General features: G+C 38.8%; 1 protein-coding gene across 1 annotated transcript in view; it reads left to right on the forward strand.

Moving 5' to 3' along the window:
* Window positions 1-2647: 2647 nt before the first annotated feature.
* Window positions 2648-26420, forward strand: part of LOC102199382 (sphingosine kinase 1) — a 39447-nt gene continuing 15674 nt past the window's right edge. Inside the window, exons 1-2 of the mRNA XM_005736260.1 lie at window positions 2648-3405; window positions 20765-20914. Of these exons, the coding sequence (XP_005736317.1) occupies window positions 2991-3405; window positions 20765-20914 (565 nt within the window). The 5' untranslated portion in view covers window positions 2648-2990. The remainder of the gene's footprint in view (window positions 3406-20764; window positions 20915-26420) is intronic.

Here is a 26420-nt window from a genome sequence, read left to right on the forward strand (position 1 = left end):
ACGTTGCAAAATGGGCCATATCTGAGATTGGAAAGAATTAAGCTAGTTAAAGAACACAGACACTGAAGAGAGGATCTTTGATAAAAGTTGGAGGTGTTTGGGTCAAAATGTGGAAAAACATAAACGGATACTGGACGAGTGCTGGACTCCATTTGATGAGGGTGATGGAGGAAATGTTTGGTGGTAAAGTGCGAGTTATGCACAGGATAAAATTGATCTTGAACAATAAAGTCTGTCATTCCATTTTGCAAACCTTTGCCAAAACACTGTGGCTGCCACTTTGTTGGAGACAGTTTTCTCAAACAACAGGACAATGACCCAAAGCACAGCTCCAAACTATGCAGGAACTATTTAGAGAAGAAGCAGTGAGCTGTTATTCTGTCATGCAGTGGCCTGTGCGGTCGCCGGATCACACACTGGTGGAGGCAGCTACAGTTGTAGCCACAGCTACCCTGGGGCAGACTGGCAAAAGCGAGGCTGCCATATCGTGCCATCGGCCCCTCTGGCCAACACCAGTAGGCGGTAGGGTAAAGTGTCTTGCCCAAGGACAATAAAAAAATACTATGATCGTAGCTTTTTCTTCATGTTGGGAATCCACTCAGGTGTTTTCTTAACGTTTTTACAAATGTGCATTCCCCAGAAGGTTTCAGTAGATCTATGGACTGCCTGCTTCTCACTGACCATAAAACAGACACAAAGACAGGCGGTTAAAAAGGGTACAAATATTTCCCTTTTGAGTATGTTGAGCGCAGAAAACAAACAAACAAAAACAACAACAACAAATGAAACGATGTGTGTAAAGCATCACATCACGTGAGACCCACTTTCAACAGGTCTGTGGTCACAACTAAATTTTGCTTGGCCCAAATGGCCCCACAAGCGATTATCAGAAAAGGGCATCTTTAATCCACAATAATTATTCATCGTTTTTCTTAACAAGTGGTCTCAGATGAAATTAGACTCTTAGACCTCCTCTCTGTTTCTGTTTTTCAGCCCACAAAGAGATATTTGAGCTAAACTCATTTTTTTAAATCCATTCATTCATTTCCATTTCAGATAAGAAAACAAAGTGGGAATGCTGTTTGAACAGCGCCATGTTAGGTAAACCAAACACAGCATATGAGCACAAACACACACCAAGCACGGTGGTATAAAGGTAAGGATTTGGGCTTGTTTTGCATCCACGGGATCTGGACACCTTGCAGTCATGGAGATCATGAACTTATCTACATACTAAAGTATTCTACGGGTCAATTGTGAGGCCAAAACTGGGTCAGGTAAAGGAAACAATTGCAATCACAACAGCAAAATTACAACAGACTGGCTAAAATACCTCAAGGTGTTTAAATGGCCCAGTGAAAGTAAAGACTTTAATCTGACTGAAATGCTGTGGCAGGACCGTAAGAGAACTGTGCATGAATGAATGTCCGCAAACATCAATGAAATAAGCCAGGTTGTAAGAAAGATGTATTTTTTAAAATGTAGGTACTTTACAAGCTGCCACTTAAAGCAGTGATGTCCTTAACTATTTTATTGGCAAGCTATATGATGTTTATATTTATTTATTGTTTTGGGGTTTTTTTTTACATCCTGGAAAGGTATATAAAATAAAGTAATAATACTATATATTAAAATTCAGTAGAAATACTATAAATGTTTTACAGTAACTTGATATAAAATTTGTAGACGATTTTTTACAGTGCACAGCCGCCTCCAAAGGAAACATAAAAAACATGTTAAACATTTCTCTATAGGTGTGTTCAGGACAAGTAAGTTGTGCAGGTAGTTTCTTTTTTAACTCTTAAGTTATTCTTCATGTGCTTGTTTAAAAACCTGCATTACTGAATGCCTCAGTGGTCAGTGGTTTTCTGCTGTGATGACAGTGATGACAGGCGCGCATCTGTTCTATGTTTGTGTTTTGTTCGTAATTGTTACTCAGTTCAGTTTTATTTGTTCAGGGACTTTAAAAAAAAAAATTTTACACAGTTACTCCACTCTCATAAACACTAGGGGGCAGCATACTGCGACTTTTGCAGCCGGAGAAAACTACTGCACAGCAAAGTTCAGTGAAAACTGAATATGAAGCCAGCGACAGACAAAGAAAAACACCGACAAATGTGGGGATGAATTAAAAATAAAAGCTGGATTTTGCGTAATACAAATCACATACAGCGGATGATGAGGGTATATCTGTAAATAAATAAATAAATGTGCATGTTTCACGGACCTGAATAAAGCTAAAGGAAAACAGGTTTTGATTTCACCAGGACTGTAAATGCTATTATCTATGAAATCGCATAAATAAAAACTCGGTAAACACAAAACAAAAAATATAAGGTTTTTGATTTAAGTCGATTAAGCAATGTTAAGGTGACTGATTCTCCTATAGCAGAAACTTGTTTTTAGCTGGCAATAAAGGAAAAAAGAAATAACATTTTATTGGAATATCTTACTTTTTAGAGATATTTAATTGTTTTTTTCTTAATTAAACTTTCAGTCATCAATTAGTTATTTTATCTTTATCCTGTTAGTAGTTTGAAAATACTTTTAAAATTTGGATTTCATTTAGTCATATGATCCATGAAATACCAGAAATGGCTCCACAACAAAACAACAAACTTACATTTTTGTAGTGTTAAATAATTTTATTTATATTAATATTGTGACTGCGTGAAATATCTAAGTTTTTATTTTCTGACGATAAGCCATTGACTAAACCCTGGCAATTCCTAAATAACGATAACTTGAAACCTTAGGCAGCGTCCCACAAGGAGCTGCAACGCTTTCAGTGTTGGGGCTCTTATTTTGAAATGTCACCGGATATGTAGCGTTTGATTCCGTCAGTCTTCACAGCGGTCCGGAGCAGCCTGTCAGTCCTCCGGTCTACTTTGCTCGCATCATTCACGTTAGCTATGTGACTGTGTGGCTGCTTCTTCTGCTTCCCGGACCCCCTCTGCGTCCCGGTCTCTCCGGTCCGGCGTCTGTTCAGGATGGATCAATGCAGAGCTAAACTGGAGTCCACCAGTCTGGTGAAGCTGTACGGGGAATTTACGGGGACCAGTAACCGAAAAGGCAGGTGTGCCGTCATCCTGACCGAGAAGGACCTCGTCGTCCAGAGGCTCACGTCGGCACCTGTCGGACGGAACAAGGTGGTGCTCAGTCTGAAGGACTGTGTCGGCTGCCGGGCTTACCGGGGAAATGACAGTGCGGATAAGGCAGCGTACTTAGTCGCCTACTTTTACCCGCTCAAACGGCGGTGGATGAGTTCCAAGGTATCGCGGCAGAGAGTGGAGCAGGGCTTTCGGCTCGCCTCGCTCCAGGACCCGCAAGCTAACCTGGAGGAGGCAGAGAAGTGGGCTCGCGCTGTCCGAGAGCGCTCTGCCCGGCAACAGTTCCCTAGAAACGGTGAGTGTTGGATAGCAACGACAGCGGAAAGTTTGCAGGTAGTGATAGAAGCAGGATCCCACGCTGCAATTACATTCATCTCTGAATGAGTATACCACTGTGATACTGAGGCAAATATGAGTTTCAGTCGTCACCAAATGACTGTTAACCCACACCTTTGCTCACTGGTGAAAGAGAAAGGTTAGTGAAACGAGAAAGGTGCCGCCTTTTTATGTATATTTTATCAAAAAGTAGGCAGTTTGCGTATAAGCAAAATGCTAACATGTTAAAAGCTAGGCTTAATCTAAAATCAGTATGCTCAGTTATCCTCGCCTCGTTTTGCTGATATAATTTAAAAAAAGACTAAAACAAGACACTTTTTAATATTTTATTCTCTTTTACTTCGTTTCTTCGTTTTGTAAGTGCAAAACATCGTGTAAGTCACCTTCTATTTCTATTTCTTCTATTTCAGTTAATTACCCCCCCACACACACACACACTATTTAACCTACTTCAAAATCTATGTAGGTGTTGACCTACATCTTCTTTTAATCCAGCATATAAAGGCTTTTAGTGGCACACAGTGCACTGTGTTTAAAGGTAAGCTCAAACATATTTGTGGTCTGTAAAATGTTAAACAGTCCAAAAAGTTAGAAGTTTGCTGCCATATGAAAAAGAAAAGCGGTGCATCCTCACAAGCTGGAAGCTTTGACCTTAAAATGTTGAACATTTTTGAAAATTAATTGATTAAAAATTAATTTTACTCAGAGTAGCTTATTATCTTGTTACAGTCATACTGTGTTATTTATGGTCATGGATTGTAGTGGGAGGAGCTTTAACTGCTTTTACCCTATGATTAAAAAAGGTGATGAATCACTAAGTCTGTTCTTTGTTGTTTTTTTTAACACAATTGCACAAATACCAGAAGCATGATTAAATATAAGGTGGCTTTTATTTCTGTTCAGTTTCTGTTAGATTGTTAAAGCCTTAAGTGGTCATTAAAAGCAATGTAATGTACCAATGATGAGTCATCACCTTAAAACTTCACCTTTGTCTTCCTTTTTTTTAAAATGCATTTCTCACTTTTCAGGTTCTATGAAATTGTAAAGTACAATTTCACTTAATGTTTACTATACAGGGCCCACTGGTTGTCTCTCTTGGCTTATTCTTGTATCAGTAAATTTTTCCCCGAAGCACCACTGTTACTTAGCTGTTAGTATCCTTATTCATTTCCTATACCAAACAGGTTTCTTGGCACTTTGTCAGATCTCTCCCGAATACCTTTAAACTGCTCCTTGGATTAATAAAACAAAAGAGCCAGTCTAAACAGAGTCGTGTTTCAGGATCTTTTAAGAAACCTGAAAAAACCACAAGGGATTATTTCTGCTATTGAGTTAAGGTCCAGTAAAGAGGTATGTCTTGTACAGAGTCCTTACTATCAGTTCTGCTTTATCATATTTAACCTCCTGCTTACATGGATAAAACAATAGTCATGGTGTGTTATGGAGAGTCACTTTTCAGTTCAGTATTTTCAGCCTCCTGCAAACAAACCCACTTGACATAATAACACACCTGAGAAACATGAGACAATATTGATTGCTTCTTTTGTTAACGTAATGCTAAGACGTATGATCATTCCAGTGGGAGCTGTTCTATAACCCACGATTATACTAAAGATAAGTAAAGAAATTATTTGTCCTTAAAAAACAAAAATCTAAAACACTTTTTCTATTTTCTGTCATACATATTATTTCCTTCACATAGAGCACTGTGACCCAGTTAGCATTTTCCACAAAATTTATTTTTAACAAGACAAAATATACTGCAATTCTGCTCTGCCTGTCATTGCCAGAAGAGAAGAGAGTAGACTTTTAGTAGCTCTGGAAAGTATCATTTGCTTTGAAATGTGTTGTAATATAAGTGCACGGGTTGTAATCCGATACAGTGACTGAATGAGTGTCCCAGGTTGGGACAGCAACCCAAATAAAAGAGGCTCAATGACTTCACCTGATCTAGCTCTGCCTCTCTTATCACTGGTTTATTCAGACCAATGCTTTGTTTTTGGCCTAGTTTTTGCTTCTCACGCTGTATACTACTGACTAATTTAACACATCAAGTGTCATTGTTGCAATGATGGCTGCTCAGTTTCAAGCAAAAGTAAAGAAAAAGAGATAAATCATTTTGAAGTTCCACTGAATGCTATTTCTTTTTGGTTGTAGTACTTGTAGTTTTTTTTCCATGTTTGCATGAGGTGTTTTGTGAAACAATAGGTTTGATTAATAATAATTAATAATAATTAATAATAATTAATAATAACGTAGATCTGTATTGTGCCTTTCAAGAAACCCAAGAATGTTTTACATAACAATACAAAAGAGATAGGAAAAGCTTTGTTAGATAAAGAGTTTTTTGGTAAAGATTAAATTTATCTCACATGTTTGCAAGAGGTGTTGATGTGTAAACCAGATAGTTGCTGAGTTCTTTCTAATCTCTTACACTTACCTTGACTACCAAATACATTGGTTTTACATAGTCAAAAACTTTCCTATTTTTGGAATTATTATTCTTTTATTGTTGTTGTTGTTGTTGTTGTTGTTATTATTATTGTTCAGTAGCACCATCACCTCACAGCTGGGGCCTCTCTGTGTGGAGTTAGCATGGTCTCCACTTCTCCACAGTCCAAAGACATGCATGTTAGGTTAATTATTAGGATAATTGCGTGTTTGGTTTACTGTAAGGTGTGAGCGTGAATAAATCTGTGTCTGTGTTAGCCCTGTGACAGACTGGCAACCTGTCCCACAGGTGGGGTAGACTCCAGCTCCATTTGTTGATTGATTTATTGTTCTTGATTCTTATACATTTTCCAGTTGATCTTGATTGCCTCTTTCCTTGGCTGTTTTTGCGTGCAGCTGGGATTCTCGGTCTGCGTCCATGGCCAGCTTTTCTGCTGCATTATGTATGCTTACTAGGATATGCTCCCTGCTGAGGTTAGATCTGGGTGCTATGCTTTCGTTGCTGCTGTTGGTTGCAAACTAGTTAGCTGGAGCTGTTACAGACTTACAGTATGTCTATTCCTTTCTTACTTTCTGTGTGAGTTGGAAACTGTTCATTACACTGACAAGCAGTAAAAAATAGTATGCACGAAGTATTGTTTTTACATTCACACCATTTCAAATGCGGAAAAATAGACAGGTTGATTGTGGCAAACTGTTTATGCTATATGACTTGCTGGGGTAATTTTTTAGTCAGTTATTTCTTTTTTTTTTTTTCATACAAAATGACCAAAACATTGTTGGTTTATTGGTACCTTATATTATAATAAATTGTTGATATTTTAATTTTAGTTGCTAGTTACTGATTTGGGGGTCTAGAAACATTGGAGTGAGGAAGTGTTCCTCTTATATTTGATAGTTGTAATAATAATAAAAGATTAATGACTCCTCGATGAAATCACCTGAATGCTGATTTTCAATTATTGTCACCTGTCTGGGTTTTGTAGGATAAAGAATCAAATAGAAGTACTGAGAATAAAATATCAGCTGAAAATGAGTCTATTTTAGCGCTACCTGCTGATGTGTTAGATTTCTGAACATTTTCACAGTCAGTTGTGGTAATTTCAAACCTCATTGTAGCTGCAGGGTCTTTGGTATCTTTGGAACAGGCTAATATGATTGCAGCCTGAAAGGGTGTCTCCAGTTAGTTACTCATTGTGCCCGAGGCCTCATGAACCATACTAAATCATGTTCAGGAGCTCTGCATCCAAACCATTACTCTAAATGAGGTCAATGCAATCCTTTCTGACCTCTCCATCAGTATTGATGCTTGTGTCATTGGCTTAATGTCAGGTGTGCTCAAAGAGTTATTCAGAAAACATCTATTTTCTATACACTCATTTTCCTTGTGTTTGTTTCCTTGTGAGATAGCTTATATAGGCATATTTCATGTCTGCTCAACTTGTCCAGTATTGCTTCTCTGCTCTAATGGTTGACACTGAGTCAGCTGCACTTTAGATCACACATACTAGTTTGCATGATAATGATCATTTATCCAAACATCTGTTAGAGGCATGACTGAAACCACCACTTGGTGCTTTTTTTGTGGCTTAGAGAATTGGTTAGGTCACAGGCTGATCATGATACCGCTGTAATTATGCAATGAAATAGTCTGTCGTACTTATTCTCACTGTTGTATTCCAATTAAAGTATTTTCATTGAGAGACATTGAACACAGCGTTGCTTGCTCAGAAAAAGGAAGTGAACAATATATTGCAGGTCATTACCAGCTGTCGGTTAGCTCTGTGGTGTGATGATGTGAAACCTTTGAAAAAATGACACGAGGTGACAGATGAGTCAACAACTCGCCACGATGGCGCCAAAAAAGACTGATACATTCCTTCTTTGGAAATTACAACTGACACCTCAGCTGCATTACCTGTGTTTTTTTTCTTAATGGTATTGTCCTGAGGTTACAAACATAAAATTTGAATGAAAAGACTGAATTCACTTGTTGACAGCATTATGATCATAAGGAAGGCGATGGTATCAGACAGAGAGGTTACAAGTATTGATTAAACCCGACAGAATATATTGTCATCTCGCTCGAGCATGTGGTTGCTGATGTCAAATGATAATGAACTGCAGCACTGCAGTGCAGTGTGTATATAGTGGAAGTGTAATCAGCAGTTATTGTAATTCCATTTAATCTGTGAACGAAAATGTTACTGGTGGCTACACAAATTTCCAAAAATGGCATAAAAACCTGAAGATTGTGTGACACAACAACACACATCTATGAGAGCTTTAAAATTAGACAAAAATGATGAAACACAAAGAAATGACAATGGAAACAGGCTATTTCTCAGAAAAAATGGGCCCGTGAAAGAGAACAGTGTGCTATTCAAAAATGCTGCTTAAGGATACAAAAACCTTAGCTCAGCAAACTGACCCAATCAAATTACAGAGATCTCAACCAGGTGGTGTAGCTGTAGCCCTGTGGTTGCTCCAGTCTACATGCCCATGTATCTTGCGTTATATAAAAACAAGTTCATTTACCATTGCCATTTATATTAGCAGAGCAAATCATAATAATGGTAAACAGGGAAATTAAAGGGACAATAGCTAAACTCAAAGAAACTCTATTCCCCTCCGTATTGTCACAGCAGATGGCTCTGTCCATTTGTTTGGCATCTTTAGTGAGATTTTGCAGACATAAGTCACTTTGTTCACACAGGTTGAGAGACCTGTACGCAATCATTTAGTAACTATCAGTCATGAGGGGAAAAATGATCATTCCCCAACTGGCTGTGTGTAATTGGTGGAGGTTAATGTCAGTCTATGGCAAAAGGATCGCTAAAGTCATGCATGACTGCGACTTGAACCACCAGCTACCACCAGTTGCTAGGAAAAAATATATATTCCAATTGGTTGGGAAAAACTTCCTTGTGTGTTTGGTCCCAAGTATATTGCTGTGGACATAGTTTGAATGGCTGTAACAGTATAATATAGTGTAGTGTGATAAAGGGTTTTGGAACAAATCGACCATATTAGCAAAACCAAACAAGCAAACTGTTTATTCACAGGGATGACTGAATGGGGCACATTGTAAACCTGAATAGTGTGTCCTTGAGGAACAAACAAAAAAAATGAAAACGTGATGATACTAGATGGATGATAATATGGGAGCAGCTTGTTTTTCGTGATGTTGGTGGCTCAGTGTCGACTGTAGAATGATGTGCTGTTTGTGTAGAAAGAGACACTTTTTGCTTAGCATCATGCAGTCACTAAGATTGTCACTAGGATTTTGCACTAATTTGTAGAACAACAACATCAGCCATTGAATTCTTCTAACATTTAGTTTAGAGTTGCAGTCCTACCACTACTACATTTTCTTTTAAATTAATTAATATATATATATTTATATTTTTTTAGTATGGGTTTTGTAGTCAGTCAACATCAGTGCAGAGTTGAACTCCAGGGCAGAGCGGTGTCATTGTTTGGCCTCTTGAGACAATGTCATTGTCACTTGTAGTTCCTCATTGTCTGGATGATTTTGCTTGTGTGTGTTTTTACCATCAGACGTTTTTGAATTTCAGCATCTGCTACAGCCATGACCCCAATTTCTAGTTTTCCTTTACAGCCTTCGTTATTTGGACGATAATTTAGGTATTGTGTGTATAGAACAAACAACACTGCTGTGACTGTTATTATTTATCTCTGTAACTGAAATCATGAGTAAGGGTTTTGTTCAGGTAGTACTGTAGTGATACACTGAAGGTAATGTTTTGAGTCACTACAAGGATAATGATTTGTGCTAATGCGGTGTAACTGAATATGAGTGTGAAACAATGCAAATGGCTCTGAAGGATCTTATCTGATGTTCTCGAGGGGACTGGCATGGCTTCTTTTAGCTGCAAAATCCAGGCCTCTCTCAGCCAGTCGATGCCGTTACTAACACGTTACCTCAGGCTGAGAAAGTTGAAGCTGGGACACTGGTTTTTGTCCTGCTGCAATAGTTTATAAGTGCAAAGTAGAGTTCTATGTTATATGAACAAGTGATCAATCTTTAGAAGCGACCATTTGTTCTTATTAGCAAACTCAATGTTTTTATTCTTGGACTGTACCAGAGATTCACATCTGTAAATAATGCTTATTTGTCTTAAACTGGGTCTTGGTGCTGCACTCCCGTTCAATCACTGTATGAAATAAGCAGTATTAACTCCTCTCCATTTAAGCCAGCTTTCTTCTAATTGGCTGCCCATTACAAACAGAAGGTTTGAACAGCAGGTGGGTGGAGCTGTGTATTTGAGATGACTGCATTAAGGAAAAGAGAAGAGTAGAAACCATCTGTCAGAAACCAAACGTTTAGAGGTATTTGACTACCAGGGAGTGCTCACAGGATACTTTTCATAGTTAAAATCACGTACAGCATTGTGCTACTGTAAAATCTTGAGTCACCTCTCATTTCTTTATGATTTGGTAGGAAAATGGGACATGGGTAGTAGTTTATTAAAATGTGCAAACATACATGGAATGACTGTATAAAAGGCAGAAACAGAGTTTGAACAATGCTAAGAAGCTTGAAAGTCTATATTTAGTATGATCACCTTTATTCTTCAACATAGTCTGAACTCTCTCAGCCAAGCTTTCTTGTAAATTCTTAGTCAGTTTATCGTCATTTTTGGCAAGATCTGCAACACCACTTGCTGAAATGGAGGCTCAAACTCTGACAGAGGCTGGATCCATCGTTGTTGTTGTTTGTTTGTTTTTCTTTTACAATTGACTGTAGACATTCACTGCTGTACTCCTCCTGCATACCAAAATTTTCAAATTTGGGTTCATTACATCATAAGACCTGTATTTTAAAAATACATATTTTAAAACGCAGATCTTTTTTATAATGTAGTAAATACGTACACAGTAAACACAAAGTACAAAAAGTGTGGGTGCATATGCAAACACAATAAGTACATTTGATAATTAGACACAAAAAAAGAGCAGGTGCCACTATTTTACAAATACATGTATTTGTATTTCAAGAAATTTATGTTTTCATCTGATTTTTGCCTTTGTCAACTTTGGTTTGTCTATTGCAAGTCGTTTGAGAAAGTGCACTCATTTCTTTGACTTTTTTTTTTTTTGGGATGGTCATATTTGAACTAAAAGTTATGTACTGTAACCAGTCTTTCCCCTAAATTAACCACTACCTTCTCCACCCTGTTTGTGGAGGGGAAGCATACCTAGACACACAGGCTTGGCAGGCTCTTTGGTGACACTAATTTAATGCATCATTTTCAAGCATGTCACCCCTAAATATGATGTTCTCAGCATAACCCTAACACCAAGTCTTAACCCTTAAAAAGGCATATTTGCATTACTTTATAGGAATGTAGTCACACACGTTCTATGTTTGTCTTTGGTTTCCTGTGACAAATGAGTTCAGTCATTCATTCATTTTTAGATGAGCGGTTCTCGAGAAAGCTGCAGACTGCAGTCTGCCCATCCTGCACGTCTACGTTTTGAACAGATGCAGTCACACATCGAACACACACACACACACACACACACACACACATTCAGCAAGTTTATCGTTATAGCTGTCCTATATTTAGAACAGTAACTCCGTGTTTTCTTGTATGTTTAATGGGCATCTGTAAATTGTAGCTACAAAAAATAAGATAAGTTACGCTCACTAAATAAGCTCTGCATTATTATTGTCGCAGCCACAGTCTCCACTGTAATTCATCCCAAAGATTATCTGTTCTTTTTGGCCAGCCAAATTCTTCCACATCAATCTCACTCATCCGTGTCTTTATGGACCTGGTGTGCAGTCATGTTGGAATAATGACAAATTGTTCAAATAAAGAGGGGAGCGTGAAATTGTCCAAATTGTTTTGATATGCTTAAGCATTCAGGTGCTTGACTTTATAAACCCGTGGCCATGGAAGCGATTTGAGCACCTGATTTAGATTGATGAGTGAATAGTTTGGGCAGTATAGTGCAGTTTTACTGTTCTTCAATCGTGGCATTTGTTTAGTCAGATTGAAGAAGTTCAGAACAACAACCCGGGTGTGGTTTTTCTCACATTTAGAAGCATGTTTAATTTAGGTTCACATTCTTCTGATGAATCGGTCGTGAACTGTCAGTAGTAATAACGCTTCTCAATTCTTGGAAGTGAACCTACATATTTTATTCATAGCAGGTTGTCTGTGTTGTACAGGATCAAAAGAGAAGTCTACAATAAGCAGAGCTTCATGAGTTCTCACTGCAGCGTTGGAGGCATTGGTGTGTGCAGTCAGACAGCAGTGGCAGCAGCAGTTTTCTCCCAGTGGACCTTACCCAACATACGCAGCAATAGAACTTGATGTGCTGTCTGTAGCTCGAGTTCAGTGTCTCGTTCTCTCACCGGAGCTCACTGTAGGTACTGAGGCTCGCTGCAGCTTTGTGTCCGTAATGCCCCTCTCTGTCTAACTATGAAAAAATGCAAACAGTACAATACATTTCAAAGAAACCCTGTGAGACTTGGATATAGATGCAGGAGCTGAATACAAAACAAGAAGATGACTCTCTGTACATTATAGCAGTGAGTGCAGAAAGTTTTCTGTGCTTCGCCAGATTTCTATTCTCAGAAAAGGCTTCTCAAGTCATTCTTTGATACGCCGACAGCAGCAACCACAGTCCATTCAGGCTACAGCAGAGCAGCTGCTACACCTAAGAGTAAGTCAGTCTTTCCTAGTTTAAAAAAAAATGTGGTTATGGGTTTTTTTTTAAGGTGGAAAACATTTACATTTCTTCCAAACAGCAGCAGTGTACACTTTTTCTTGTATATTGCTGCATTTTAGTTTTGTTTTTTGTGCTCTTGTCTTGTGACTTTACGTTAAAATAAAAAAATAAAAAAAATTGAACTAAAGGCCAGTTTGGATAACGTTAAGTATCTTACTTATTGGTTGTTTTCTAACCTCCCTTCCCCAATCTCACTCTAGGGCCTAAAATACACAGACAGACAGCTATTACATCTTCTTTCTCCTTTCACAACCTTTCCATTTATCTCTTAGCTCAGGATACAGTAAGGGCAACTGCGTAATATACATGCAGGGTGATTTAAATTCAAACCTCAGTGTCGTAAACTCTCTGCCTTACTTAATATAGATTTACAGAAGGCTAACCACTGCCACCTCCTCCTGCTCCTCAGCCTTCCACACCCTTTGTGGTTCTGGCTCAGCAGAAATTTGCTTGTGAGCTTGAGGAGCTTCCACTCTTTGATTTACAAACCGCTTGAAGAGTTATCACCTCAGTGCAGCTAAGTGCTCCTGCAGTTAGCTCCAGTCAGACGAGATGTGGTTTCTTTAAAGGCAGAGCCTATGATTCCGTTTCAAAAGGAAAGTCTTAACCTAAAATATCACTTTAAAATATTCTGTCAGGGCCTTTAATGGACACTTTGTTTTCTGAAGCATGGAAAGTTTCATTTATTTAAATTGGTAAACACAGACGGTAAAGCTGAGTATACACTGTGCTGATGAAAGATGACTAGCGTGAAAGATACTGTTTGTCGTGGCTTCGAAACTCACACAGTCTCCTGTATGAGGTCGATCTTTCTACAAAAAGAATTTCAAACAATGGCAGAAATTTGGGATGATCAACTCACAATGTGACTGCCACTATGACCTACAGCTGCTAACCAGCCAATAGGAAAGCAGCAGCAAGCATGCAATAGTGTGATCAACGTCACAAAGACACAAACAATAACAAACTCAAATGGAATGTATTGTAGTAAAATATGCAAAACCAAGTGTTTGGAATTCCAACAAAGAAGAAAATCTAGTTTAGGTTTGGTATCGGAAGCTCGTCTGCACGATATGTCATTTAACACTTATCCAAAGTTAACTTGCTAAAGAAGACAAACAGTTAAGGAACTGTTCCCACGATGGAGCCCACAGTTCAGCTGGGATTATAAACCATACCATATACATGCAACAAACTCAATGTCCTAACAGTTTATTAGCTTATTATGCTCCACAGTTTGTCTTGTAATGAATTTATAGGATCCTAATAAGTATACTTAAAGGATTTTGCACGTTGATTTGACTGCAAAAACATAATTAATGGCAACATGGAAAATATGGTGATTTTTGCACCCTTTTCATTAAGGCTCTCATTTTGTTCAGTATTGAGATCACGTTTATTTATCATGACTATTTATTGATTTTAATGACATCTCATGTAAACAGAACACTGCTCTCACGTCTTCACATCTCAATTTTGTATAAAAAAAATTGGTCGTCCTTATTCACATAGCTTCTTAGGTAGGTAGATGGATAGATATTTTGGCGAAGGTATGTGTTTGTTGGAAAACACATCTTTGGCCAAATGGGTGCGATTGGTTGGCAGTTTCGGCGCATCTTTGCGAGCTGGATGGATACACGGTCAGTTGAGCCTGTTCACCTACAGGTAGCGTTTTCAGTGGGAGAAACATTTTGTCACTCGTCCTTGTGATGACTTCAGTGACCAGAATAAACTTTCTGGGATTTCCTTACCTGGATGATTGAGCATGTATTTTCAAAACCTACACAGGCTTATTTTGATGGATGTCTGAGGTGATGGTAGTTAATTAATGGTAGCAACCACTTCATTGTTTTTCTTGGGCTTCATGCATTAATTACAGTGCAGTTTGTGGTATGTTTTCAGGTGGTTCTATCTAATCTGAAGTATTTCCAAACAAGCTTGTCAAGCCCTGTTGTTCTGTTTGTATATCTGTCTTTTAATTTGTTCTTACTTATCTAGACTAGTCCAGGAACAGCTGTGATTGTCACATTCTGATTTAGAAAACGCTTGAGTTTCTATTGCTTTGCGTTTCATGTAGAAGTAGGTGCATTTTAAATTTCGCTCCATCATGCTCATTTAATTGTGGGAAGCCAAAATCATGAATGAGATTAAAATTCAATTAGTTGTAGAACCCTAGAAACATTTCTCTCAGATGTAATCACTAAAGTGGCTTCCACTATTTATTTAATTTTTGTTTCACCTCATGTTTTTGGTAGGCTACGTTAAAATAAAAAACCCATTAGAGCGACATAAGAGAATTACTGATTTTGAAATAGTTTAACTCATTGAATCTGTCACATTGCGCAGAGCTGGAAGAGCACGTATTGTGTCAAATACAGTACGAAATAGATGTTAATCCAATAATCTCTTAAATGTGGAAACTGGATTCCTTCCTAATGGGTGTTGTCAAGGCTTAGAGTGCAAATCTGCACTGAGCAACAGGCAGAAGTGTGAGCACAGCCTGTGGTGTATCTGTCTTTCCTTCTACATGTTCTTTAGGTGAATTTTATGCAATAATATTAGCTACCAAAAAAGGTCATGTAATGTTGTCTGGGATTTCATAGACTCTTCTGTGGGTTAATTTAACACAAATATATGTAAATATATGTAGTTACCTATCTCTTAGTTTTGAATTATAATGGTTTTTTTTTTACTTCTTGGCTAGTTGTAATCATTGTCTGAATCATGGTCATCTTTTCCTATATGTGAAACGGACATTAAGACTTAGAGCAAAATATAACCCGATGTCTCATCTCTCTCTTTAAATCCCCAGTTTTCACTGAGTTTTGACAGTTTGACTGGTCCCATCTGCAGATTTATGCTGGCCAAGATGCGGGCTCAGCAAAGCGTAATGAAAAGCTCGGAATTTTTCATCAAAAATTGCAACATTATAATTTCCTAATCACAGACGGTTGATGCTTTGTCATACTTCACTGCTGAAGGGGAACTGAGATACCGGAACTACTGACTGATGAGTGCAAGTCATCACTGTTAGTCAGACTGAGTCGTAGAGCAGTGATCACACTTCAAACAGAAACAGTGACCATGTAAGGTCACAGAAATAACGAAGATGCAGCTCGATGAATATCCCTGTGTCCCTTCCTAAATACAAACACTGAATTTATATAACTTCAGTTAAAAAGACCGGAGAAGTTTTCACAAAAAAATTGGAATAAGTGCATTTGAAGATTACCATGAGACATTCATGTCTGTGTCTGGTTTATACAAGCAGATACAGCAGGAAAAGGGAAGCTGTCTGTTCTCACACTATATATGCACCCAGAAAGCTACCGGTACTATAAGAAACCTTCACAGAAAATGTGTTTTGTTTTTTTTAAATGTTTTTTTCTTTTCTTTTTTTACTGCTCCTGGGTTTTCCCTTTCATTTAGGTTGTTATTTCCTGTGGCGAATAGCTCAGTAGTGATTATTCCATTAAGATCTGGGACGGTTCCAATGCTGTTGGTTTGAAGAGAGGAGATGAGACGTCTGTAATCACAGATCAAGTAAACGTAGTTGAGGCGCAGAGCATAGCTTTGTTGTTGGAAGTTTCCTGTCATTTTGTATCTTGATTGTTGTTTGTGAGGTTACTTTTTAATTTACACAGTTCCCTTAATCGCCTCATCCAAGATGCTGAGTTTCTTTTTTCACCAATTTTCACCAATTGTGTGAAGATGTTCCAGTTTGACTTCTGCTGCAATTGTTATTATTATTTTTTTTATGCTTTATTTTTTATGATAAATTGATTGGCATTTGCGTCAGCAGGGCTTTCATCAGGACTATACAGATCATCAGCAAATAAACAAACACGACGCTTATCTGCTGTCATAAAACTCCAACCAGTAGACTGTTTAGAAAAAAAAAAAAATATATATTTGCTACAGTCTTTTGCATCTTATATTAGATGTTTTGGCTCAGTGCCATGTTGCTGCTGCAGCAGAGTTAATGATAGAGGAGGAAACCCGGAGCGTGGACAGACAGACGAGAAGATAGTGTCCTCTGGAATGTTTGTAGAAGAGGAGGGGTGCCACACAGGAAGTGGCATAGGACTGGGTTTAGCCAGCAAGAACTGCTGTGTGGGTGTTGGGATGCACACGCACACGCACACACACACGCACACAGACCAAGGTCAGGGCGTTCGGTGCCAGCTGTCGTGCAGCTGATTCAAGAGGGCACTTTCTTGTCTTTCCCTCAGGAGTCCAGTCGCTATGATTTTGAGATTACTGCATCTGAATGATACAAGGAAATGTGACGTTAACGCTCTGCATTTATAAAAAGACATAACCAGCCTTTCTTGAATGCCAGTTTATAGACTAATGTGATTATTGTGTACCGTTACATACATGTTTTACCTGCCATTACCGTTACCCGAAGGACCTTCTGCTAACCCGAAAAAGAAAAAAGAAAAGTGTAAATGTTTTTTTTATTTTTTTTAATTTATATGCTCTCATTTTATATGATCTCAGAGTGATAGGCTGATACGTTTTGCTTTCATTTAGTCACAATAGTTTCCCTCCCTGTATGTGTGTCTGCATATGTAAACCCTCTTCTCAGATACATGAAGCAGAGCCCAGTGAAGTGAAGATAACCTTAATTACTTTAGGTTATGTTACTGTGAAGGTAATAAAACAACAGAGAGAGTAAGAAAAAAGTATTCCTGTTTCCTGGATCCATCCATCCCACAAAGCATCAGCTCAGGGGAAACCCTGCACTTAATTGTGCACAGTTCACTTGTTCAGGCTCGGCCTTGGCCACTGGAGCGCCTTGAGGCGACTGTTGTTGGGATTTGGCGCTATATAAATTGAATTGAATTGAGTTGGAGCTTATTGTACCAATGCTTTGGTGGAATTGCAAGCATTATCTTGCAATTCCACCAAAATGTGGTGTGGCTCATTTCTGAAGTGACACAGAAACTGCTCTCACACCGGTCAGAGTAGTCCTGGGTGTATTTTCAGCAGAAGCCTCGTCAGTTTGCACAGAGAGGACGAGGAGTCAGCTGGTCAGAGGAAGGATAGAGAGTCTGGTCGATTAACAAAATAGAGGAACCTGTGCATGTATTCCTGGAATTACTACAATCAAGGACACGGGTATTGAGTAACACTTAACAGTTCTTCTGCTTTACTGAAATAAAAGGAAAAAATTGAATTCTTGGGAAAAATGAGAAGTAATTAAAATGAAATTGCATACTTGAAATGAAAATATACAGAAAACCACGTCATATTACTTCTTAAATCAAGTCCCCAACCTCTCCTTAGTGTCTAGAGCACTGATGACCTTATACAGGAAAATAATAGTGGGGATAGTGTGGGTTGTCCTCTATTAATGGATAAAGTTTTATTTGTCACTAAAATACTTTAATATATTTAAAATTACTCACTTTGGGGATTCTGATTCATGTTGATTTATTATACTGTGATTTAAATGTAGCATTGTGACACTTGTATTTTTCCTTTATTTGCTGTTCCCTTCTGAGTTATTCCAGCAAACTAATAATGAGATAACAAATGAGAATAAATTAAACAAGCAAATATACTCAGGTGTGTCTATTGGCTCTAAAGCACGAGCAAAGATCGAGCTTTGCACCACATAGTCCAGATTCCAGAATTACCGGTTTAATCCACAGATGCTGCAATATTACTTAGATAGTGCTAATAAAGTGGCAGCAGTGTGTATAAAGTTATGGCAACGGTTCAGTTCAGGATTACTGAAAAAAGACTTAACGCCTGAAGAGTTCACCTCAGGTCAAACTGTTAAGGTGCCGTAACGTGTAAACCTCTTTCCGACCGGTTTCTCTGCATTCCAGCGGTATCACTGTCAATTAGGTTTTTAACCAGTTAGACACACTCATCACTAAAGCATTTCAGTTGTTCAGCTGTCAGACGTGCTAGGATGAAAATCCAATCAACTGCAATGCAAAGTGTGAGAATTCTCAGGAATATCACTGTAGGGTTTTTGGATATTGAGTTGAAACAATATAGCATGACGCCCAGACTTTTTTTAATGGATCACACTATTTTTGGAAGAGTTTATCCCCCCCCCCCCGTACCTGTTTGTAAAATGATCCCTTAGCTGCAGCTTGTCAAATGTAGCGGATAACTTCACCAGAGCTTTTTTTTTGCCTTTTATTTTAAATATTTCCCATCTGACCTCCAACAAAAACACACTGAAAGGGAGAGGAGGAATGAGATGGAAAATTCATGAAGTAGTTTGCTTATGGGTTTTGTGTGGGGAGGCAAGAAATGTTCTTTCTATAACTTTCTAAAACATTTGAGATATCACCATGATATCATCTTTCGTTTCTCTCTCAGAGCTCGTATTATACTTTGCATATTAAGTAATGATCTTTCAGATAAAATGGACCTTTTAGGCTAATGTGTAATTTTTATATTAAAATGAGCACTTATTTACCTTATACTGGTAAATACAAAATCCAGTCAGTCAGTTCTTTCCCTTTAAGTCAGCGTTCCTTTAACTGGGCGCCCCTGCCTAAGAACTGCAGGTGGATGCTGCTGCTCTGATTAGAGTCAGAGCTCTTCAAAAGGACGTCCCCTCTCACTTCCATCACGAGGATTCGAGTTTTAAAAACTGACTGAAAGAGCACTCTGAAAAGATTGCATTCAGGATTGCTGTACCTAATTAGTCCTCCTCAGAGGAACAGAAGGCCAGCAGCAGTTCTTCTCTGTTTTTTTTAAGCCCCCACACCCAGTCTTCTTCACTGTGTTAAAAAGATCACTGTGAGATCTTTGTAACCCTCCGATAACTGTTTCAATCCCTAATTTGCATCAACCCCGCAGTTAAAAATTTAGCAAAGAGCTCAGAGCTATGCACATTCATCTTGAGATGCAAGCTGTGTCATTGGACTAAGTTAGTGTGTGCCACTGACCTTTGTTTCTGCTTGCGTCCACAAATTTTTCTGTCAGGTCTGTGCACAAAGTCTCCTTATCAGTGGGTTCTTAAGTAAATGAGCTGTATTTCCTAGCAGCTGCAGGTACATTACAGGTAATATCACAAAATTAAATTCAGATTAAATAAAGTACATTTATCACATTAAAAGAATGCACAAAATTTGCAAAAGATCAGCTGATGCAGAAAAAATACCAAAAACAGTGGGTCAACACATGCATGCATCAGCCAAAAATCAGTTCCCATTAATGTGCAGAACATTCAAGGCTCTAGTTCATGCTGGAAGTGTTTCTGTGTATGGCCCATGTGTCTGTCGCTGAAGGCATTCATTATCATGACCTTTTATCCCGCTGGGTCTATGCAGGCGATTCAGGCTTGCACTCCATCGGTTCCTTCCTGTTGCGGTATTAATGAAATATTTTAGCAATATTTGCACCTCCATCCTCTCCTTTACACGAGGCCAAAGCTGGTTAGGAGAGATAAGGCTACTGTTTGTGCGTGCATCTCCAAATATACCAGTGTGCAGATTCCCAGGTGTCCTGGCTTCTGGCTTTTCTTATGTAGGAACATTTAGTGCTGTGTCTTTTGTGTTTAATATTTTATGACATTTCAACAAAAACTACTTCCTTTCTTGGTACAATGTGTGTACCCTTACTGAAATGTCTAAATGCTAGGGGGTGACCTTATTATTAGCCAACTCAATGCAAATTTGCATTTCAGCTTGGCACAGTGGATGTAAACACATTACCCTGATTAACCTTGCATCGTGTGTGCATAAAAAAATAAAAATAAAACAAAAACTATTCATCTCTCCATCTCTGTTTTTTCATTTTATTCACAAGCATTTTTTTTATGGCACTACAGAACACATACATCATCCTGCCAGGCCGTCCTCCCACTGGTGCTGAAGGGGCACAAAACACTAAAGAAAACAAGGCGAGAATTATGATGGTCTATCAAAGATATAGTATAACACAGAGACGTGCGCAGTATGAAAAATATCCGATATAATATATATATTTTCTTTAAATCATTTCTCAAAGAAGCGGTCAAGTTTCAGTTTCCCAGTATACAATTTGTGGTGTATCTTCAAACCTGTCGTACTTATTCTGATCATATTTGTGGATTCCTTTAGTTACATTTTCTTTCTTCTGCATTGTAGGGGTGTTGATGAGCCAAATGTCCCGCCCATGCCAGATGATGCTGCTGGTGAACCCACAGAGTGGGAAAGGACAAGCACTCACGCTGTACAACAACCACATCCAACGAATGCTGAATGAAGCCGGCATTAAACACACTCTGGTTATCACGGGTGAGTCGCAGGCACATATTCTACGCTCATTTTGGTTTGATTTTTAATAGATGTTTATTAAAAAGAACTTCACATGTGCACTTTGAGAGCAGAGCTGCAAACAAACAAAACAAATCAGTCAAGCTTTTTATTCCCAGAGAATTCAATAACTGTAACTAATTCATTCAAGTCTGAAAAAGACTTGAAAATGTAAATTAATATTCACTCTATTTTTGTCTGATTTACCCTCATTTGAAAAACGAGACAGACACTTGATTTGTGCCTGATGGATTGATGAGTATCTGACTTTTAAGATAAATTGGTAATATTTAATGAATCCATCCAAGGAGGAAAAAGTCCTTGAGTAAGATCTCTGTTTGCTCCACAGGACTGAAAGAAATCATCTATTATACATGAATCAAATCATCTTCTGGGATATTTGAATTGCTGGCTCAGTTGACTGAGTGCTTAATAAAATAACGGAATAAAAAGACACTGAATTGGGAACGTTTATGTGGTTAGCTTAAAGATTCACAGTCAGCTTTCTGCACAGAGTTTACATGTTCTTCCTCCCACAGTTAAAGATGTTGTGTATGAGGATTATTGGCGAGTCTAAATTGGCGAGCTTTTTGATTTTGGTCAGCCGTGGCTTGGATGCCATCTTTGCCCAGATCGTTCTTGCTGTTGAATCATGAACTCTGACCTTAACCGAGGCAAGTGAGGCCTGCAGTTTTTAGATGTTGTCCTGGGTTCTTTTGTAACCTCTGGATAAGTCATTGATGCGGGGATGCAGTCTTAGAGTAATTTTGGAAGGCCAGCCCCCCCGGGAAGGTTCATCACTGTTCCATTTGTGGATAATGGCTCTCACCATGGTTCGCTGGAGTCCCAAAGCCTTAGAAATTGCTTTGTAGACCTTTCCAGACTGATTCCAATGACTTTGTTTCTCAGCTGTTTCTTTGCATGATGTGCTGCTCTTTGTCAGATGTGTCGCTCTTTGAAGTGATTTCTTGAATCTGGCACTAATCAGACATGAATTTGACTACTGAAAATGAATCAGCTTTCCTAAAAACTGCGTTAATCACAGTTAATTCCTGATTTAAGAGTGGCAAATACTTTTTCACAGCACTGTACAAGGGGGTTATCAGGTGTGGGTTTTGATGTTTATGGGCTGATAATCTTATTTTATATGTTTGGACCACCTTCAGATCTGGTGGGTTTTTTAAAAGGAAGTTCCATTCTCTTCCCTTGACCCTGTGCCTCTTCTCCAGTGTGGCAGAACCGTTATTCTTTAGCGTAATTTTCAGTAAGTGGATAAAGTTACAGGGAGACACAGCTGGTGATTAGGCAGGTAGTGAGCAGCAATGATGTTGGTGTGGCCAGAAAAGTTACAGTGACACGCTAAATGTTCATCCTCAGCACCCTAAAGAAACTGCAGTGAATTGGAGGACTAATTCATGGAGCAGAACATAGTCAGTGTATTAAAAAAATGATAAGCAGATTTGTCTTGGCATCTCTTTTTAGCTGAGACGCTGAATTTATGCTTAGGCCTTAGACGTGGGTTTGATCATTTTAAAAGAGAAGTGGATGCTTAAAGTTTGTGGTGAAATCACATTGCGAGGGAACATTGCGAGTGGTCATAATAGGATTTCCAGGGAGGAATCTAAAAATAGCAGATGCGCTGATATCGGTCCGGAGGAGGGTGAGTCAATGATCTTAAACAGGCCAGGTTTGTAATTTTTATGGATGTATTGCTGTAATTTTTTAATCACACCTCATATTGTAGCAGTGCATACTTGCAAGTCAACCTCCCACTAGCAGGATGAGTCAATGATAACACCAACCAACACACGCAGCTCAGCAAAGGCCACACCTCCATTCATGGATCTGCTTTTCTTTCCCTCTCTCTGTCTCTCTATCTACTGCTGCCCAAATCCTCTTGTTTTCATGCTGCTGCCACCATTATGTTGACCAACTGCCTCTGAACCGTAAGCATGCTGTGCTGTTATGTAATAACTTTGTGTGCACACACTCAAATACACATATGGATAAAAACAGGTCCATCATAAACACACACACATTCACACAAAATCCCCTTTAGCTGTAATGTGCTTTGATATAATCTCACGAGCCCCAATTCTGACATGTTCACCGTTGACTCTGTAATCTACTCTGGATAGTAATGATCTTATAGTCAGTTATTAGAAACTCATCTAAAACTGTATCATGGCAGACAGATAATTCATCAAATCAGTGGAGTTTTTTTTCCTTGAAGGGCCGGTTGGTCCGGAAACAAGGGCCGGGAAGGTAAAAAAAAAAAAAAAGTGGTTTTCATCACAGTCGGCGGTGCACCAAGAAAGAAAGGAGGACAGAGGGAGAGCAAATCACAGTCAGGAAGAAAGAAGAAGAAATCCTCTTACGGTGCCGTGCAGAGAATGTCGAAAAGACAAAAGACTTTTTATGATTTCAGAGATGTACTTTTAGACAAGTTAATCCCGGAGAACGAATAAGAATAGATTAATCCTCAAATCTACATCTATGTAACAGCATGGCCACTGACAGGAGAACTTGATTACAACAGCGATGGACAATCTGATCAACTTCTGAAATAAATGTTTCTCTCTAATCTCTCTCAAATAGCCTAGAATTATGTCTCAGTACTAAATATCTCCACCAGGCATGTTCAGAGACCAGAGGTCAGGTGGTTAAAGACAAAACGTCATTAAACAGGGCAAAATAGTGTGTGAGCACGATCCCCAAATAGCACTGTGGGTAGTTTTACAGGTGATTTACAAACGTGATGCTTTCCTAACCAAGGTGTAGTCAGTCCAGTTTAAAGTGCAAAAAGTAGCACAAGCCTTTTTTCTGCTTTAAAGATCTGCATTCCTGTTGTAGTGGCTACAATGTAGCTTGTCATCACCAGTGTGTGAATGTGTGTGTGAATGGGTGGATGACTGGATATGTAAAGCGCTTTGGGGTCCTTAGGGACTAGAAAAAGCGCTATATAAATACAGGCCATTTACCATTTGTAGTATCTGTACACTGGCATTCACAGTTTTTTGTGTACTTTGTGAACCTTTTATGATTTTTCAGCAGGTGAACGTAAAATCAGTGTTTTCAAACTCTGAACATACTTAATTTTGCACACTCAAGGTGGAACATCACAGTGAACGAGCGGTGACCGAAACTCATGTTTGAGTTACTTTAACTTTAAGTTCAAAGTTCAAAGTAAGGGGGCACGATATGGCCTCAATATTAGATCGTAATATCCCTTAAAGCCATCCTTTACGACCATGTAACCACGTCAGTAATACGGACTTACTGCTTGCCTTTCCTCTCATATGGAATGCAACTACTGACGCTCAGTTGAGTCATTTATTTACATTTGGTCCACACCTTACCTGTGCCTGACGTGTGATTCTTGCTCATTCCTGGGTGTGTCTCTTTGTTTGTCTGACACTTTTACATTATTCATATATTTATGCCTCTTTGCGATATGATATGGCACAGTCCTAGTTCAAAGATCACTGGAATACAACAACTGCTAATCTGCTGTTTTTTTGTTTTGTTTTTTTAAAAAAGAAAGAAAGAAAAACAGAAAAAGAGTGTTAACTAAGGTGCAGCGTCCGAGTCGAAAGATGAAACCAAAACAAAAGTGCCAAAAACTGCAGCTCCTCTTGTGGCAACTTGAGGCTGGTTTCAAAAGAGTCGATCACCACAGATTCCCATGTTAAAATATCCCACTCTGCTGCATTAAAAAGCATGATGACAGCCTGGTGCGAAATACTGTACTGGCCTCTGGACTCTGCTAAGCCTCATCCACTAGTTCCAGTCATTACATTAGAGCTCCTCCACTACCTGTGACTATTTTGTATTATTATGTTTTCCTGTCATTTGAGAAGGAATTAAAAAGTGGTCAATTTAAGTTGTTTATACCCATGTGTTAGCTCATTGCCTGTGAAAAATATGCTTTATAATGTGTTTTTTGGCACCCTTACTTTGTAACAGCATGTTTGTCTGCTCCTGTGTGTTCGTGGCATCTGTATGAAGCATACGGCTGGAAGCGTTTGTGGATGCTCTTGTAAGCGGATATTAACAAAAGTGGACAGAGTCATTATTGAATCTTGCTGTGTGGCAGCTGCGGGCACTGCCAGGGGTGGAGGATGGATGAAGGATGACTGCACTGCTGTGGGGGTCCAGTGTAGAGGAGAGAGTGTGTTGTTCTGTCTGTGGTTGTGTTCTTGTTAGTGCACATGTGAAGAAGGCCTGCTGATTCCTCACAGGCACTCTGAGATGACTGTCAGACAGTATTAATTAAACAATGTCATGCTTTTCTGCTCCGGCCCATAAACTCAATACAGACTACAAATATTTACCAGAAGAGATGGCTATTCCCTGAAACTGCTCTGTTGCTGTCTTTCTTGTTCAGTCTATTGTTCTTTCATTCATGACAGCACTCGTCATGCTCTTTTGAAATCTGCTGTACATCTCGGAGCTCTTATTCTCTGTTGTGACCCACGTGAGGATGTTAAAACATTTATTGCATGAACACTAGAAGAAAGGGCAACGAGAGAGCAGGAATTTTCCTAGATCTCACAAAATGTTGAAAGGAAACTGTTTAAAAATCTATCACAGCCTCCTGTTAAGCAGGAATCCAGGAAATCACACTGGAGCTGTGCAATAAAGCTGCACAAAGCGAGTGACATTTTGACAGCTGCTGTAGACAAGTAAAAGGCTCAAAATAGTAAGGAGACATTGATCTCAAATGCCAGAAATCCTGGGAGATAACACAGCATACCCGGGTACAAAATTGGCTGGGCAGTGATGCTTAAAGGGGAGTGCTGCCAATTTTACACATGAAGATACATATTACAGTGTTTGACAGTCCATATTTTGTGGCGACTCTCAGGAGGGACCAGAAATGAACCCTTTAAAGCCTGAACGATGAAATAACTGACAGAAAAGTAGTTTGTCTGACAAATTTAAAAATATTCATTTGCTTGTTTCTTCTTTTTTTTGGTCTTAAAAATGTCTTGTGCAATTTATTTAGGTTTTTACTGCTTTACTCATGTCTCCTAAACCACAACCAATCTAATATTATCAGACTGTTAATCTGCAATACTGAAATACTCTGAAAATCAGTTAAGAAAACTATACTTTGTCTATGTCGATACTTTATCCTCTATACTCTAGCGTTCATGGAGGCACTCATTTTTAGGCTTTGAGAGCTGCGTAGCCAGTGTAGATAACAATTGTGGGAATACTTGTTTGATATGGAGGTTTCCACTTAACCACCACATAGTTTGTGTTAAGCTGCAACTAACTTGTAAAGTTGGTCCACGGCTTTACTGTCACTGAGTCGAGGTACGTTTTCCTCGGACACACGGAGAAGAGGGCGGTGGTGTTTAAACTCCTGTTGGCTGATCTTGCTTGAGGCCGAACTGAGGGCGGGAAATGTCTGTCAGCCCATCTGTGTCTCCATGGATCTGCGATGAGATGTTTTTCTGTTACTGTTACTACAACCTCAGAA

This window comes from Pundamilia nyererei, unplaced genomic scaffold (assembly GCF_000239375.1).
Source record: "Pundamilia nyererei isolate P.nyererei 1_Seehausen unplaced genomic scaffold, PunNye1.0 scaffold00068, whole genome shotgun sequence".
NCBI lineage: Eukaryota > Metazoa > Chordata > Actinopteri > Cichliformes > Cichlidae > Pundamilia > Pundamilia nyererei.